We start from the raw sequence: 19,154 nt of genomic DNA on the forward strand, positions 1-19,154 counted from the left end.
GAGGTCAGAAAAATACTAAAAGGAATATCTGGGATTTGTAGGAGTTTAGGCAGATATGGTGAAGAAAGCTTTCTACACAGAAGGAAGATTGGGCCTTAAGAAACTCAGGACTGCATGTAATAAATGGGCAAAAATAACCAGTTGGATTTCACAGTCTGAATGGAAAAATCTATTGTTGAGGTGAAAGCTGCCTTCTTAAAACCAGCCACTGTTTGTTTCTCAAGTAGTAAACTTCGGAAACCTACAGAGCGGATTTGTAGGGGTCCGTGGGCAGAAAGGGGAAGCTTAACCAGAGTCACTGGTGCTCCAATTCCTACCTGAACCACGTCGGCACGGCATTGGTTTGTGTCGGATTTCATTTGGGAAAAAAAAAAAAAAAATGGTTCTTCTGCTAAATGTCTGAAAACCATTAATCTCGGACCTCATTTAGATTCATAAGCTGTAGCTTTCGGTACAGGGCAGTACGGTAACTCAGGTGGCCAATTCCCTACTTCTCCAGCCCATGGCTCCCTGAGAATCATGATGCTGCCCTACCCAGAGACCAAGTGCACCCTCATCCAAGGTCTTGTGACGGCTGCTGTTTTGGGGATATGATACAATGCTACACAACACGCTAACATACACCACATTACAGCAATGCAGGTAGAGCAAACCCAACCTGGTGGGGCACACACAGGTTTTGAGGCCCAATATGTATGAAAAGCCAGATCCATTTTTTAATATTCCAGTTTGAAATTGTTTTATTTCTAACGTTTTCTGTTTCCCCCAAATACATATTTATTTTAAAAGATCGTCCAATACTCATAAGCAAAAAAAGAAGAAAATGGAAATCCACCAGGATTCTATAAACTACAGATTGATAGCTGATACCATCATCAGGGGCATGCTTGACTCAAGGAAACCTATTTTGTATCTTTTTTCCTTAAAAATATGTGGTGGTATCATCGTTTTTTTTAGTTGAATAGTATCCTGTTATATTAATGAACCGTGACTCATCTAACCATGAGTTTTTAACTAACCCTGTTGTTGGACAACTAGATTTTCTTTTTTCCTGGTTTTTAACAACTGTTCTATGACTCTTGTTCAGAAGTAAAAAGGGTTGCAGAAAAAAAAGGAGAAGGATGTGGTGAGAATGAGCAGGATGATGTGGTTTGAGTCGAGCAGTGGGGGTGAGCCATATGTACGGGCGCACAGGCATGGCTGGTGCAGGTGGTCGGTGTCTGGGGGACCCGGTGCTGTGTATGTGAGTTACAAGCCACTCCGTGGTGACCGGCCAAGCAGAGGCCGGGGACAGAGAGAGTTAACTGTCACTGGATGACCACAGAGTGTCCTCGGAAGACCCTGAGCATCTGCACATGCCCAGACTCCTTGGCAACGACACTTGCCAGAAGAAACGGGACTATTGTGGGCTGGCTGCACATGCAGACGAATACAGAGGGGGGTCCTTCATAGGGGATTTTACAAATGGGCGTAGCGCGATGGTTTGGCTGCCTTGGGGGTATGTGCACAGAGACGACTTGCTAGAAGTGAGATCGAGAGGCTATTTGGGCGGAAAACATCAGAGCGCTGCACACGAGGTGGTTTCCACTGTCACATCAGTAAGAGGTGCCAGGTACGATGTTGGCAGTGTAAGGTTTTCAAATAAATCTGCTCGCGGTGGCCCCGGTCCAGTTCCTACTGTGTAGTGTTCTTAATACCCAGACACTTGGGCCAAGGGCCGCAGGACCTCAGCAGCCTAGATAATTACTTCTTTAGGTTAAATGCCTAGGTGTTGCAATTTCTGGCTCAAAGTATATTCAAGCTTTAAGGCTTTTGATATGTGTCCTTCAAGCAAACGACCCCCTCTAAAGAATGCCCTGCTTAGCATCTAAACAGCAGTGTAAGAAAACACCTGTTTCTCCTCAACCTTGTAACTTTGGATAGTTTATCCCTTTTCATCTTTGCCAGTTTTATAGGCAAAAAACAGTATCTTATTATTTTAATAATTTCCTTAAGATAGCAGTTGTGTTGAGCATTTTCTCGTGGATTTCTTGGCTGTTTGTATTTTTAAAACTCATATATTTATGTCCTTGATCTGTTTTTCTGTTGATACGTCTATTCTTTTTTGTTGTTGTTTTTACTCCTGGTTCATGAGTTCTGTAAATAGTAAGGCCATTAAATTTTGCCTGTCAGAAATGTAGCATATATTTCAGTTATTTGCCTTTTAATTTTTTGACATAGGAAATTTCTAATTTTGACATACTCCATTCTGTCACTATTTCCCAGATGGAGTCTGTCTATGGTGTTTTGCTTTAAAAGTATTTTTCTCACTCCAAGGTGGTACAAATATTTACTGAATATTTTCTCAAAACTTTTTTACATGTAAGTGTTTCATAAAGAAAAGAAATTGGATTCTCTGTAGGATATAAACTCATTAATTTATATGCACCCAATCAATCAGAAATGATAATCAGTGTATTTCTTCCCTTGATCTGGCAAAGCTTTTAGACCCCTGCCTCTGTTGTATTTCTGTCCATTTCTTCTGGCATTTCCAACATAAAGAAAGGACTTAATAGAGCACTTTAAAAATGTCCATGCCAATCATAGCAACACCTGATAAACTGAATCAGGATGGGACTTGGGCATACTTAGATTTTTAAAAACAAAACCTCATTGGATTCTTGGTGTGTAGCCCCAATTAGGAACATTGGTTTTCACTTTGGCTGCCCATTCGAATCACCTAAGAGACTTGAAAATTTTTTAACTCCCAGACTGAACCCCAGATAATTAAAATCATAATTTTGGTGGGGGGGGGGGTAGGGCCAGACACATGTGGTTTTTAAAGCCCCCCAGGTGATTTAGACTTGTGACTATGATTTAATGTGTGGGCAGGAAGCAAGCAGGGGCTGTTTATACCTGTTAATGCCTGAAAGCCTTAACTAGGAACTGTGAACTAGGAAGCAAAGTTACCTGCAGAGAGCAGTGTGGAGGGACAGAGGGAGAGAATCTGTAACAGAATGGGTAAGGTTTGGAATAACTGCTCAAGGTTAAGGACAGGGGGATGGAAGGATGACAGAAGCTTAGGGTTCGGTGAAGAGGGGAAACCAGGAATTTGTCCTGGGACCACTCGAGATTATGAGTCTATCATTCTTCCATTATGAGGATCATTTCTTCAATGATCCTGAGAAATCTGGGCATTGATGGTAGAAAAGTTGGAGCTGTAGGACTGACCCAGGTTTAAGAGTCTTTGGGCAGGAATGGAAGGAGGAAAAGGAAGGACCTGTTACTTTCTGAGTTATTCCTTCTTACTGAGTTAACACAATTTCTTAAATGAATGACGGTGATGAGTTTCATCCTTCTAAGCTGTTTCCAGTGAATCATGGACCGCCTGTGAACATACTTGTACACGCGAGGTTAGTTTAAGGTCTGGCATCCGTAATTTTTAAAAGCTTCACAAATAGTTCTGATACCCACCCTGTCTCAGAGACCCTGGTTGTAGGAAGTATTGGGAAATGTGACATATAGCGAGTTCAAAGCTGAGAGCCCAGATCCAAATTCCTAAAGGAATCTGCTTTCCGGATTCCCTCAAAATGGAACTCAACACTTTAACCAAAAGGAATATAAGAGATGCCACAGACAATCAAGGTGGGGGGGGGGGGAGGGGGAAGGATGCTGCTTTTCTCTGAATAAAATGAATGGCACTTTGAGTTCCCCTTTGTTTCTTTTTAAGAAAAAGCTTATTATACAATATGAGCCCCGCGTGTGAGCTGGGCTTCCATAATGTGTTTTGCAATGTGTTTAGAGAGTACGTATGAGGAACACTGTGTTTCGGGGCCATGCCAAGGAGGGGAACTATTTCCTTTCATACCCTCCGTTTGCTATTTAGAATAAGGAAGTTTCAGAAAAGTAAGTTAGTTCTAGGATTTTCCCCGCCTTCTTAAGAAACAAGTAGCTATTTACCAGACCGGCCTGAGAGAAGGGTAGAATTTCTGATTTATACCTTCTAATGAAGTACCAGCTGTCAGGATTAGGTCAGTGTGTATTGGGCCAGAGACTATATTGTAGCCATCCTCGTGCCAAAAGACATAGGACATCAAGTGCTGTCACATGGTGACCCTTTGATTAGGACAGCTTTACACGATTGTAACAATTTGGCATTTAATCGGTACTTTCTTCCTGCACGGGGCAGGGGGAGGGGGGGGAGATGAACAATTTTAGTATACAAAGTGAGATTCTTGAGAGTTGCAAGAGAGTTTTCCTGAGTAAGTATTTTAGGGAGGCTGATAGAAATAAGGGGAACATGAAGAATTCAGCATGCATTACTATGTCCTAGTACCAAGACCCGTTCCTCATATCATTATTAATCAGCAAATGTTATGGCCCAAGGTTGAAAGTAAAGGTACAGGTCACTGTTTTTCAAGTTCTAGATTTCCTTGTCTTGGAGTGAATAGAGTAAAATAGGTTGTTGAGCTGATGGTCTGCATAATGTGCAGAAATCTTGGTCGTTTTGTGTTTACATCATAGGGTCCTTTGTACGGAGCACCATTTTGCTGTGGGTCCGCTAGTTTAGAACCCCAAGCCCCCCTGTTTCTGGCCGGGGGTGGTGTTCTTAGCGTGTTTCCTGCGAACTCACAAACCCCATTCTTCTCGGAAGCACACATCGGCATTTTTGTCCTCTGACTGGTGACTCCTGCCCCTGCCGGTGCCTGGGAACCCTTTGAAATGTCTTGAATCGGGCTGCGGCTTGTGCTGTCTCCCGCTGATGTGTGCCCCAGTCCCGCTGGGCGGTGCAGGGGACACGTCGCACCGGCGGCTCCTGGGCCCAAAAGCCATGTGACGTCTTCTCTCACACCTGAGCTGCTCAGGTGCCCGGGGCTGCCAGGACCTCCAAACATCCTCCAGAGGTCCTTAGCTGAATCACTCGTGTGGGCTCGCTTGAAGTGCTCTCTCCAGGACCCGGGCCAGACAGCAGTCTTCATGGGAGACCTTGTGCAGGGCTCCGGAGTCCTTCTTCCTGTTGAACGGAGGGTGGTGTGTGCTTGGAGGCCTGGTGGTCATGTTTGGGCTTGCCCGCCTTGGTGTGGATTTCCCCCACAGGATGCCCATTGCTCCCTTTTGTCGCCAGACTCCAGAACAGGAATGTCTCCCGCCTTCTAGACAGCAAATCTTTATGGAGGATCTGTTACATACATACCAGGTGCTCGGCCAGGTCCTAGGGGTCCAGTGGGGAGCGAAAACAGCCTCTCTTTTCATGGAGCTGGCAGTTTAGTGGATAGAATAGCACATCAATAAACTTCACTAGCAAATGCACACAATTAAGGCAGAGGGAGTGCTCTGAAGGCCAGAAACAGGCTCATTCCCCTATGTGTTCATTTTTGTCACCCGGCTTGGGTTCGTGCTGGGATTCCAAGCTTTGGTCTGTACTCAGGTGCTTACTAGTAGAGGCATTTCAAACCATTTCAAAGTCTAGAATTATTTATATTTGGAAATAAGATAACTATATGCTTTTTAGCATTTTACTTTACTATTTATGTTTTATTGAAATATATTCAATATTTGTATAATATATAATTGTATATTGGTACATATTATATACTTATAATTGTCCATATAATTACTATACTGTAATGATTCATTGTTACATTATTATATATAATATATATGTGTTGTCCAGATGAGTCTTTGAACTAATAATGGAGGGGAAGATGGTCTTTAACCTATCCAGCCTTCCAGCTGCTTTAGACAAAAGAATTTTCTTAATACTTTACATTGCCTAAAAATCCAGAAATGATACATTTATTTGTTCCCATGCCAGGCAGGGAACTGGCAATGAATAGGGCTTTTGAATGTACTGGAAAACAGTACAGTGCTTTTTCTAAAGAACAGTCCCTGGGCTCTTCCAGAATTGATGATGGTTTGAATATTTGTCTTGAATTTGTTATTATTATGAATTTTCATTTGGTGAAGATTTGCATACCATTTGGAACACAGATAGGAGTAGGCTGGTCAGTGTTGACACAGCTGTCCCTCCAGTGGGGGTGGGGAAAAGCCCTGCTTTGTACTATTCGCCAATGTATCTGGTGTAAGTATTCCTTCCGCGACCAATTTCAAGCTACCAAGGTGACGTCACTGACCCCTGACCATGGAATTGGGAAGAGATGCATACGATTGGCTCGTTAGGTATTGCAAGCTGTCTCTGCCTGCCTAGGATATATCTGTGGGGTAGCATTTTGATTCATTGTGATCCGAACAGGCAAGTATGCAAATTAAACCTTTGACCTTGTTAAGGCTCTGTAGTGTGACACAGTTTCTCAAACTTTTTGACAGCCCCCCCCCCCGCCCCCCGATAAACGGGACAGTGGGTAACAGTGTAACTATAACCAAAGTTTAACAAACTGTGATCACTTTTACTATTTACTGTATTCTGATATTTTATGTTCTATTCTAATTCATTTAATTCATTTCTGTTCTATTGTAATTCATTATTTAGTGATTGCTACATTAATTTATAATATGTTATATATATATTATATATATACATATTTTAACGTTTATTTATTTTTGAGAGAGAGAGACAGAGCACAAACAGGAGAGGGGCAGAAAGAGAAGCAGGCTCCAGACTCTGAGCTGTCAGCCCAGAGCCCGATGCGAGATTCGAACTCACAAACTGTGAGTTCATGACCTGAGCCAAAGTTGGACGCTTAACCGACTGAGCCACCCAGGCGCCGCTACATTTGGTATATGGAACACACACACGGCTGTTTCTATGTGTCAGGCGCTATTTTAAATGTTTTATGAATATTGACTTGTTCAGGCCTCATAACCACCCTGTGAGGTGGGCGCTGAGTTTCATCATTTATTACTTGGCCATGAAGTTGCTCACTTGTCTTCCAGACCTCAGGTGTGCTGCTCGAAGGAAGCAAACTGTACATAGTGCAGTTGAGCTTAGTCCGTAGACTGTGTCAAAATAACGATGTATGTAAGTGCCCTGTTTATATTTTAATTTATTACATTTTTTCCCTTTGTCTCCAAGACTATGACGAAAAGTACTTTGTGGTGCTTAATATGCTTTAAAATATTTGTAATGACTATTAATTTTCTTATTTGCTAAATTTTTTTTCTCAAAATGTTGTGTCTAAGTCATTAGCATTTCACTTTCTCTAGAACACTTTTCTCTCAGGAAAAATAGATTTTGGGTGGGGCGTCTGGGTGGCTCAGTTGGGTAAGCACCTGACTGCAGCGCAGGTCATGATCTCACGGTTCATGGGTTCAAGCCCCACATCAGGCTCTGTGCTGACAGCTCAGAGCCTGGAGCCTGCTTCGGATTCTGTGTCTCCCTCTCTCTCTGCCCCTCCCTGCTCATGCTCTGTCTCTCTCTCACAAAAATAAACATTAAAATTTTTTTTTAAAAATAGATTTTGGGGACTGTTAATCAAGTTTAGTCTTATTTTTTTCTGAATAGTTGTTTAATTTGATTTTCTGGTTGCTGTGAGTGGAATAACAGTCTCATTTCACAACAGCTGCCTCAGTGGCCTTGAGATCCTCTTTGCTGATGTCTCCATGTCCTTTCTGGTTCCTCTGCCTTCCACTCTCCATCTCTTCAGCAGTTTTCCGTTGAGCTTAGAAGAAAGTCTGAACCCCTTAGCATGGCCCATAAGGTGCCACACTGTCTGACTCTGCCACTGATAGTGTAGCTAAGAGATCAAGTTCTGATCTCCCTCCTTGCTAGCTGTGTGACCTTGGAAACAATTGCTAATCTCCCTGTGCCTCAGTTTGTTCATCTTTAAGGTGGGAATTTTTCTAAGGATTTAATGAATTAATGCACTAAAAGGGCTTAAAACAGTGCCTGGTAGGTAGAGACCACTTACTAGGTTTCTAGAACTCTCCTCTTCTTCCCTCTCTGCCTCCCCAACTCCTCACCAAACTTTCCCTCTTTCAATGATTCTGGCTGAAAGATCTTTACACATGCTCTTTCTACTATCTAGAAAGTTCCTTTTTCCATTCTTCACCTAATTCATTCCTACCTATCCTTCAGGTCTCTGCTTAACTGTCACTTCTCAGCTGAACCTTCCAGACCTCCAGTCTCACGCAGATCCATAGGATAGTCTCTCATCAAAGAACTGACCTTCCTTTTAAAGCCCTGCCACATTTTATTGATTTATTTTTATTTATTTTTTATTATTTTCATTTAAATCCAAGTTAGTTACCATATAGTTTAATAATGATTTCAGAAATAGAACTTAGTGAGTCGTCACTTACATGTAACACCCAGTGCTCATCCCAACAAGTGTCCTCCTTAATGCTCCTCGTCCATTTAGCACATCTCTCCCCCACCCCCCACCCGCAACCCTCAGTTTGTTCTCTGGACTCAAGAGTCTCTTGTGGTTTGTCTCCCTCTCTATTTTGATCTTATTTTTGCTTCCCTTCCCTTATGCTCATCTGTTTTGTTTCTTAAATCCCACATATGAGTGAAATCATTTCCTTCTTTTTGATTGCCTAGTAATACTCCATCACATGTACATACCACATCTTCTTTACCCATTCGTTAGTCGAGGGACATTTGGACTCTTTCCCTACTTTCCTGCCACATTTTCTGCTTCTGTATTTATTGATGTGATCACAGGTAACAGCATGGTGAAGGTGGGACTCTCCCCACATTAGTTGCTACATCATTCTCTGTGCCCATTTGAAGCTTGGTACAGGACCCTACATAATCTGTCTGCTCGTAACAGACAATTGGGAGCCTGACTCGTGCATTATTAGTATCAGCCTCATTCCCGTCATGTTTTTAGGCGCCTTTCCTTATGATTCTCTCTTCCTTTATTTCTTTTCTATTCTCTGGATACACGCTCACTTTAGAAAATCCTTCCCTGCTGATTTGTTATGTGGTTCTTAGGTTTTCCCTGTAAGCTATCCAAACCTTTTGAGAAACAAGTTGGAAATAGAAAGACATCAGGGCGCCTGGGTGACTCCCTCGGTTAAGCTCGGGTGGTGATCTTGCAGTTCGTGGGTTCGAGCCCTGCATCGGGCTGTGTGCTGACAGCTCAGAGCCTGGAGCCCGCTTTGGATTCCGTGTGTGTGTGTGTCTCTCTCTGCCCTTCCCACGCTCGTGCTGTGTCTCTCTTTCTCTCTGTCAAAAATAAATAAAAACAAACAAAAGAAATAGAAATACATCAGTGTAAAGAATCAAGTAAAACGGATGTGCGCTAGCCACTTAAACATTTATCTGTGATCAAAATTACATTTTCTTAACGATTTAGCTTGTGCAGTGAAGGCAAAAAGTTCTTTTGGCAACTGGCATTAGATGTAGGGAATGACACAGAATGGATGCCACTTTCTCTTTTCACAGGGAAATGTCAGCCTCTAAGAAAGCGAGTCGATCTCTTTCTTCGTGCTTATATCTTTTATGGATTTTGCCAAAATATGTGTCGTTTTGCCCACAGTAGAATACTAACAACAACAAAAGAATTCTAGCTGTAAGCAGAAATTTAAAAAATAGTAATTTGGAGGGAAACTAATTACTGAGCCAAAAGGAATAGTATTGGGTACATGCAAGTTTACATTGCTCGGGGGCAAATCTGTTGTCCTACTCTTAGGAGCATACAGTGCCTTGGCTTCTTCAACACCACCTTCCCTTCTGGGAGGCCAGCAGAGCTCTCCAGTGGACGGTTGTAGTTCTTCTCATGTGGAAAGAGGACAACAGAGTCCCTGTACCCCTAACTATAACCTAGTCTCTGTTGAGGTTAGAGAGATAGGAAGCTCCCAGCCCAATTTCGCCAAATACACATGGACTGGGACCTTCGTATTTTATTAGAAATGAACTCTTGAGGCGCCTGGGTGGCTCAGTCACTTGAGCATCCGATTCTTGATTTCAGATTAGGTCATGATCTCATGGTTCATGGGTTCAAGCCCCATGTCGGGTTCTGTGCTGACGGTGCAGAGCCTGCTTGGGATTCTGTCTCCCTCTCTCTCTGCCCCACCTCCCCCCTCTCAGAATGAATAAAAAAAAAATTTTTTTTTAAAGGAACTCTAGCTAAGAATTCATTGTTCCTCCCACGGCTCTTATCCACAGATATTAAGATTCTTACTGTTTAAAAATGTTCATGTGTCGCTTCTAAGATTGCCACTTCCTGGCCTTGATACGATGCTGAATTTACAGTTATCCTCAAAAGCCCAAATTATACACTGCACTATTTATGTTGACAAAGGAATTTGAATTTTCATTCAGACAGTTTTATCTATTTAAAGGAGAGTTCTCCAGGACATGACATACTCTAAGCAACATAATTTCCATGTAAGTTTTTTCTTTTGTAAAATGAGAGGTATAATTGATGCCAGTGGGCATCTGAGTTTAAAAAAAAAAGATAATTTTAGGATTTTTTTTTAATGTTTTTTATTTATTTTTGAGAGACAGAGAGAAAGCATGAGCAGGGCAAAGGCAGAGAGAGAGGGAGACACAGATTCCAAAGCAGGCTCCAGGCTCTGAGCTGTCAGCACAGAGCCTGACATGGGGCTTGAACTCAGAAACGGTGAGATCCTGACTTGAGCCGCAGTCAGCACTTAACCAACTGAGCTATCCAGGTGCCCCAAATTTTAGCAATATTAAAATAATAGTAATTAGTATATAATTTTCTTTCTTACTTGACTATTATTTATTAAAGTGATATTCATTCATGCTACTGTCATCTAAACTTGGTAAAGAAATTTCTAAAGGTGCCATCATTTATTTATAAGTGATTCATATCAGAAGTAAATGGGGGCGCCTGGGTGGCTCAATCGGTTCAGCCTCTGACTTCCGCTCAGGTCATGATCATACGGTTCGTGGCTTTGAGCCCTGTTTCAGGCTCCGTGCTGAGAGCTCAGAGCCTGGAGCCTGCTTCAGGTTCTGTCTCCCTCTCTCTCTGCCCCTCCTCCACTTGCACTCTGTCTCTCAAAAAATGAATAAATGTTAAAAAAAAAAAAGTAAATAATATTTTACCAAGAATTTAGATTTTTTTTAGTTTATCAATTTACTCAATTCACACTTAAAATTTTAAAGTAGTTAGTTATATACAAAGGAAACTGAGGTTTGTCCTTTAAACAACTCCTATTTAAAGTTATCAAATATTTTATTAGTCATTAATCATAATAAGTTATCTCTTTTAAAATGTTTTCACCTCAATATGGTTCAACAAATTTTTATTGACTTCATGTCTTTAACCTTGAGAGCTATGAAGTCTAATGACTCCTTTAAATTTTGTCTTATCAAGTAATATGACAGCTCAGCATGTTGGCAATCTTTCCTTAAGACCAGACAAATTCTTAGTAAAAAAAAAAAAAAAGAAAAAATGGTGCTTAACTAGATAAATGTTTGAAAAATAATATGCTACACCTTTCATGTCTAAAAACCATCATGAACACTGGTAGTAGGTCTTGAGATTTGAGGATCCCTTCATGATTCCCCAACCTCAACACCCATGTGCGCACAGAAAGGCACATGCGTGAATGTGCACATGCGCACAAACACACGCGCAATGTGACATTCATGAGAAAATATCCTACTTATTCAAATGAGCGTTGCGTTGGTCAGGCATAGCCTTGTGTCCGCAAACAAACTGCTTTAGTCTAGCCAACTGCACTGACCGTTTCGAAAACTTTGGGGAAAGAGAAACTTAAAAAAAATATGGGATTCAGGGGTGCCTGGGCGGCTCAGTCTGTTAAGTGTCTGACTTCGGCTCAGGTCATGATCTCGCAGGTCTTCAGTTCGAGCCCTGCGTTGGGCTCTGTGCTGACAGCTCAGAGCCTGGAGCCTGCTTCCGATTCTGTGTCTGCCTCTCTCTCTGCCCCTCCCCTACTCACGCTCTCTCTCTCTCTCTCAAAAATAAATATAAAAAAATTAAAAAACAAAAAAACCGGGGTTCAGAGTGGCACCCTTCACTAGCACATTGGTTAAACATTCCCTCTTAGCACCAAACTCCAAGGCCGGACGTCTGAGTTGTAGTGATCCCTGTGGCCTTCTTATAAAAAAATGACAACGTTGGACCATTGGACTTTGATTTTATGATATTTGCATGTTTTATAATTAGCACATGATGTTTTGCCTCTAGGCAGGTGATAGCAGCCATAAAGTTGAGAGGTTGTCACTTGGGGTCAAACAAATCTAGGTGTGAATTCCAGCCCTGCTCATTACTAACTGTGTATTTGAATTCCGTTGTCATTTAACCTCTTGTATACTTTCTATATTTATAAAATGGGATAGTAATGTCTATTTCTCAATTTTTTTCTGAGGATTAAGTGAGATTATATGTGAAAGTGCTTAGCTCAGTAACCAAAAATGGCTGGTACCGTGAAATGATAAAACTGACTTGGGATCCATATCTAGAAAAATACAAAAACATAACCTTTTTCTGTCATTATGGTACCTATTGTTATCTGAAGTTATGTGTGTAAAACAGACCTCAGAAAGAGAAGGCTTACAATTTTATCTTATTTTAAATTTAACTAAAAAACTGAAATTTAAAAATTTACATAAAGTTGAAATACAATTTTCATTTACATAAAATTAAAAAATTTTTTAAATGGCCATGAATCAATTAATTTCTTGCAGGTAATGAACTTGGATATGTCTATACAACCACTTTGCACCAAGTAAAAACCGTAATGGACCAAGTGAAGCAAAAGGAAGAAAATACTTCGTCTCCGCAGCCAGCCAGGAGGACCGAGGCATCACAGCCATGGGGACAAAGCACACAGAGCCCTGCTCCAGCGCTGGGAGAACCCCAGGAGCCCTCCTTCCACTCGGGAATCCTGGGAACCATGTCCCATCAGGACTATCGTGCCCAGATCATCCTGTGGAGCTTTCTGCTGTGGTCTGACACCATAGAAATGGTGCGCGTGGCTGGCCACCCTGATGTGTATAAGTCAGGCTGGCTGTACCCAGTCTACATATTCAGTTTTATTTCTCTCCTTCGGATGATATTAACTCCTCAGAACCCTCTTCAGAATTCCCTGGGCGTCTTTCTCCAAGACTTACCCTTTATTTTTATTAGACTTAGTTTAATCATTGCCCTGGGAACTATCACACCGGTATTGGGCCTTTGTAAAAACATGCTAGTGACTCTCTCTCATGTTTACTTCAATTACTTATCCAAATTCAGAGCTTTCTCTACCTTTGAAATGTCTTCGTTTTAAAAAGAAAGTGGAATAGGGCCACCTGGGTGGCTCAGTTGGTTAAGCATCTGACTTCAGCTCAGGTCATGATCTCATAGCTCATGGGTTTGAGCCCCGCGTTGGGCTCTGTGATGACAGCTCAGAGGTATAAATTTTTGTCCTATGGAAAGAAATGAGGAATACATTGTAGAGAATAAACTGTTTTTAATAAGGGTAGCTTATCACTTTTTGAAAAGTATATTCAACTGATGTTAAATTTAAGCAACGTTTTATTCTTATAAGTTAACTCACCTGGATCTCTAGAAAATGTTAGTAATTTTAGTTAGTTATGTATACTGCACTTTTTCTAAAAACACTCTTCATTAAAGTCTTAAAAAAATTAGAACATGTTTTCCCACTAAGTCCAAGAATGATATTTTTATCATTTATATAAATTAAAGAGCATTGCAAGAATGAATTAGATAGAACTATTTTTTTAGAAAATATACCTGATGTTATTGAATAAGTTTTAGATTATACTTGAAAAAATTTGAACGGTAGAGTCACCTGGATGACTTTAGTTGGTTAAGCGTCCAACGCTTGGTTTTGGCTCAGGTCATGATCTCACAGTTCATGATCTCCAGTCCCGTATTGGGTTCTATGTTGCCGGTGCAGAGCCTGCTTGGGATTTTCTCTCTCTCTCTCTCTCTCTCTCTCTCTCTCCCTCCTTCTCTCCCCCTCCCCTGCTCGCCCTCCCTGTCTCTCTCAAAATAAATAAATAGGCATTTTTAAAGAGATATAAAACATTTATTAAAAAATGTTTTTGAGCTGTAGTTTTAAGGTCTCCTTCAAACATGGAACTATGTTCTTTAATCTGCTGTGGCAAGCGACTTTTATGTAATTGACTGATTTCAGCATAAACAGCAATTCAGTTTAACAGATGTTTGGTTCAGTTTAAGGCATAGCCCTTTGCTCATACTGAAGTACTAATATACATATTGTTAAATGTAATGAAGTCTAGGTACATCAGTAGCACCTAAAGTTTTATCATAGAAAGAGGCCATAAATTGAAGGTTTGGATTTCAAAGAATATTTTATTTGTGGAATTTCATACCATCATAAAAATAGTCACAAGCCCTGTTTAAAAATTTTTTAATGTTTATTTATTTTGGAGAGAGAGACACAGCATGAATGGGGGAGGGGCAGAGAGAGAGAGAGAGAGAGAGAGAGAGAGAGAGACAAGAATCTGAAGTAGGCACTAAGCTCTGAGCCGTCAGCACGGAGCATAATGTGGGGCTGGAATCACAAAGGGCGAGATCATGACCTGAGCTGAAGTCCCACACTTAACCAACTGAGCCACCCAGGTGCCCCACAACCCTGTTCAAAATTAGAAGTTCAGGTTATGAACATAACAGCAAATGCATCTGTGCTGTATGTGATAATATATACTGAATGCCTTGATGTGAAGTAATTAGATGCATAATTATATCATTTGTCTTCACAACTTGGTGACACTTGTGGATATTCAGCTGCCAGAACGATTTGAGAGGCTTATGTGTGCAGAGTAATGTGTCAAACTAGCCAGTCTCTTCAATGATCTGTGGCAACAAATATGGTAAGAATGGATAACAGAACTTGCATGCTAGCCCTTGTCTCCATCAAAGTCCCCAATCTCGCAGATCCCCTATGCTTTATGGGCTTTCTTCCCACTATAAGAGGTCTGTTTACGCTTCTTTAAAAGCTTAGCTTCTGGCTTTATGGCTTTGGGTAAGTTCTTTGACCACTGTAAACCCTAGTTTCCACATCTAAAACAAAAGCATAATAATCTTACCTTAATAGGTTAGAATTGTACTTTAATAGGTTGATGAGGATTACATGAGATAGGAAATGCTGTCATCATATTGTCTGGCAAACAATAATAACTTGATAAACTAAGTATTTCAAATGTGCCACATTAACCATTTTATTTATGAAAAATAATATGTAAAATCTCAAGGTCACCTTAGGTTATAATTTTTCACCAAGTAGCATGAGGTCCAAAAATGAGCAATCTACTGAATATACAGATTAAAGTTGATATGAGTATTCACTCGTCAGGCATTTGATTGTCCCTCCTGAGTTCTTATAGTGCTAATTATAGTGCTCTATTAAGACTTTATTTGAGGGTTTACTTTTCTGAGTTCCCCATTAATGCTTAAATTCCTTAAAGGAAGTCCTGATGGTGTCTTGTGGGTTTCCCTCTTCATCTGTCAATCCAACAGGCACTTATGATACTTAGAACTCTAAAAAATTGAGAATTCAAATAATCTCTTTCAAATTATGCCATGATAATCTTTTTTAATTAAGAAAAATGTGTAGGTGAAGTAGTTGATTCGTAATTTTCTTAAATCTGAAAACATTTGACATACATTTATATTTATCTTTATATTGGAATTTATAGAGTGACCAGTGGTCAGACAAACTCTAAAGTATTACTTACTGGAATTTAGAATGTGTTTTGTGTTTAATAGTTGAATATGGATATACCTGGCCTACTGGGAAGTCACAACACTTTATACAAACAGTAAAGAGATGTACATGTAGAGGAAAATTATTGAGTAACAATTTAATATTTTATTTCAAGAGTATACACATGTTTATAAAGTTCAAGTCTATGATAGTCTTTCATTTCAATGCCTTTCAGAAGTTTTAATTAAAAGATTTTTAAATTGAAGAATGGTTGGCATACAATATTAATTTTAGGTATATAACATAGTAATTTGATATTTTATATACATTAAAAAATGATTGCTGTAATGAGTCTAGTTACCATTTGTCACCGTGAATAGTTATTACAATATTATTGACTATATTCTCTATGCTATTCTTTATATCCCTATGACTTATTTATTTTATAACAGGAAGTTTGTACTTCTTAATCCCTTCCACCTGTTTCATTCATTTTCCTACCCCTTCCCCTCTGCCAACCACCAGTTTGTTTTCTGTGTCTAAGAGTCTGTTTCTGTTTTGTTGTGTTTGTTCATTTGCCTTATGGATTTTGCATGTAAGTGAAATCATATGGTATTTGTCCTTCTGTGTCTGATTTATTTCACTTAGCATCATACCATCAAGATCCATCCTTGTTGTTGCGAATGGCAAGATTTCATCCTTTTTATGGCCGAGTAGTATTTCATTGTATACATATTACTTTCTTAAATATATGACTTTTTAAAAATTTATTCATGTATTGATGGACACTTAGACGGCTTCTACACCTTGGCTATTGTAAACAGGGCTGCGATGACCACAGGGTGCATATATCTGTTTGAATCAGCGTTTTCATTTTCTTCTGATAAATACCAAGATGGAATTGCTGGATTGTATGGTAGTTCTATTTTTAATTTTTTCAGGAAACTCCATACTGTTTTCCATAATGGCTGCACAATATACATTCCCACCAACAGACAGGTAGGCTCCTATTTTTCCACATTCTTACCAACACTTGTTATTTCTTGTCCTTTTGCTACTAACCATTCTGATTGGTGCGAGGTAATATCTTACTACAGTTTTGATCTGCCTTTCCCTGGTTATGTTCCCTAGTGACGTTGAGTGTCTCTTCATGGGTTGGCTTTTCACCTGTTTGCCACCTGTATGTGTTATGTCTTCTTTGGAAAATGCCTCTTCACCTCCCTCCTCTGCTCATTTTTTAATTGTTTATTTTTTTGATGTTGAGTTGTATTGGTTCTTTACATATCTTGGGTATTAACCCCTCATCAGATACATCATTTGCAAATATCTTCTCCAATTTGGTAAGTTGCCATTTCTTTTGTTGATGGCTTTGTCCAAAAGCTTTTCTGTTTGATATAGTCCCATTTGTTAAGTTTTGCTTCTGTTGCCCTTGCCTAGGGAGACAGTCCCCCCCCCCCCCCCCCCACAAATATTGCCAAGACTCCTAGCCAAGAGTTTACTGCCTTTGTTTTGTTTTGGGAATTTTATGGTTTCAGGTCTTAAATTTATGTTTCCAGTTCATTTTGATTTTATTTTTATACATGGGTTGAAAAAGTCATCCAGTTTCATTCTTTGCTATGTACCTGTCCAGTTTTCCCGTCATCATTTATTGAAGAGACTACCTTTTCCCTTTGTATATTCTTGCTTCCTTTGTCATAGATTAATTGACCATATAATTGTGGCTTTCTTTCTGGGCTCTCTATTCTATTCTATTCTATTCTATTCTATTCTATTCTATTCTATTCTATTCTATTGATCTATGTGTCTGGTGTGTGTGTGTGTGTGTGTGTGTGTGTGTGTGTGTGTCGTGCTATTTTGATTATTAAAGCTTTGTAATATAGTTTCAAGTCAAGGAGCATGATAATTCCAGCGTTGTTCTTTTTCAAGACACTTTGGTTATTTGGGGACTTTTTTGCTTCCATACAAATTTTAGGACTATTTGTTCTGTTTCTGTGAAAAATGCTGTTGGTATTTTCATAGGATTATATTTAATCTTTAGATTCCTTTGGTAGTATGGATATTTTAACAATATTAATTATTCCAGTTCATAAGTACAGCATATCTTTCTTTTTTAAAAATATAATTTATTGTCAAATTGGCTAACATACAGTGTGTACCCTTGTGCTCTGGGTTTTGGGGGTAGATTCCCATGGTTCATTGCTTACATACAATACCCAGTGCTCATCCCAATAAGTGCCCTATTCAACGCCCATCACCCATTTTCCCCTCTCCCCCACTCCCCCCATCAACCCTCAGTTTGTTCTCTGTATTTAAGAGTCTCTTGTGGTTTGCCTCCCTCTCTCTCAGTTTGTAACTATTTTTTTTTCCCTTTCTCTTCCCCCATGGTCTTCTGTTAAGTTTCTCAAGTTCCACATATGAGTGAAAATATATGATGTATATCTTTTTCTGAGTGACTTATTTCACTTAGCATAATACCTTCCAGTTCCATCCATGTTGCTGCAAATGGCATAATTTCATTCTTATTGCCAGATAGTACTCCATTGGATATATAAATCACATCTTCTGTATCCATTCATCAGTTAATGGACATTTAGGCTCTTTCCATAATTAGGCTATTGTCGAATGAGCTGCTATAAACATTGGGGTACATGTGCCCCTATGAATCAGCACTCCTGTATCCTTTGGATAAATTCCTAGTAGTGCTATTGCTAGGTCGTAGGATAGTTCTATTTTTAATTTTTTGATGAACCTCCACACTGTTTTCCAGAATGGCTGCACCAGTTTACATTCCCACCAACAGTGTAAGAGGGTTCCCATTTCTCCACATCCTCGCCAGCATCTGTTGTTTTCTGAGTTGTTAATTTTAGCCACTCTGACTGGTGTGAGGTGGTATCTCAGTGTGGTTTTGACTTCTCTGATGATGAGTGACATTGAGCATCTTTTCATGTGTCTGTTGGCCATCTGGATGTCTTCTTTGGAAAAGTGTCTATTCATGTCTTCTGCCCATTTCTTCACTGGATTATTTGTTTTTTGGGTGTTGAGTTTGGTAAGTTCTTTATAGATTTTGGATACTAACCCTTTATCTGATACATCATTTGCAAATATCTTTTCCCATTCCATTGGTTGCCTTTTAGTTTTGTTGGTTGTTTCCTTTGTAGTGCAGAAGATTTGTATCTTGATGAGGTCCTAATAATGCATTTTTGCTTTTAATTCCCTTGGCTTTGGAGATGTGTGAAGCAAGAAATTGCTGCAGCTGAGATCAAAGAGGTTTTTATCCTGCTTTCTTCTCTAGGGTTTTGATGGTTTCCTGTCTCACATTTAGGTCTTTCATCCATTTTGAGTTTATTTTTGTTTATGGTATAAGAAAGTGGTCTCGTTGCATTCTTCTGCGTATGGCTGTCCAGTTCTCCCAACACCATTTTCTAAAGAGAGTGTCTTTTTTCCACTGGATTTTTTTTCCTGCTTTGTCAAAGACTAGTTGTCCATACATTTGTGGGTCCAATTCTGGGTTCTCTGTTCTATACCATTGGTCTATGTTTTTGTGCCAATACCCTACTGTCTTGATGATTACAGTTTGTAGTAGAGGCTAAAGTCTGGGA

General features: G+C 39.8%; 1 protein-coding gene across 1 annotated transcript in view; it reads left to right on the forward strand.

Moving 5' to 3' along the window:
* TMEM236 (transmembrane protein 236) overlaps positions 1–15,820 on the forward strand; it is a 36,442-nt gene extending 20,622 nt beyond the window's left edge. The window contains exon 4 of the mRNA XM_045466264.1: positions 12,566–15,820. Coding sequence (XP_045322220.1) covers positions 12,566–13,149 — 584 coding nt within the window. The 3' untranslated portion in view covers positions 13,150–15,820. The remainder of the gene's footprint in view (positions 1–12,565) is intronic.
* The last annotated feature ends 3,334 nt before the right edge of the window (positions 15,821–19,154 follow it).

The sequence above is a fragment of the Leopardus geoffroyi genome, chromosome B4 (genome assembly GCF_018350155.1).
Source record: "Leopardus geoffroyi isolate Oge1 chromosome B4, O.geoffroyi_Oge1_pat1.0, whole genome shotgun sequence".
NCBI classification, from domain to species: domain Eukaryota; kingdom Metazoa; phylum Chordata; class Mammalia; order Carnivora; family Felidae; genus Leopardus; species Leopardus geoffroyi.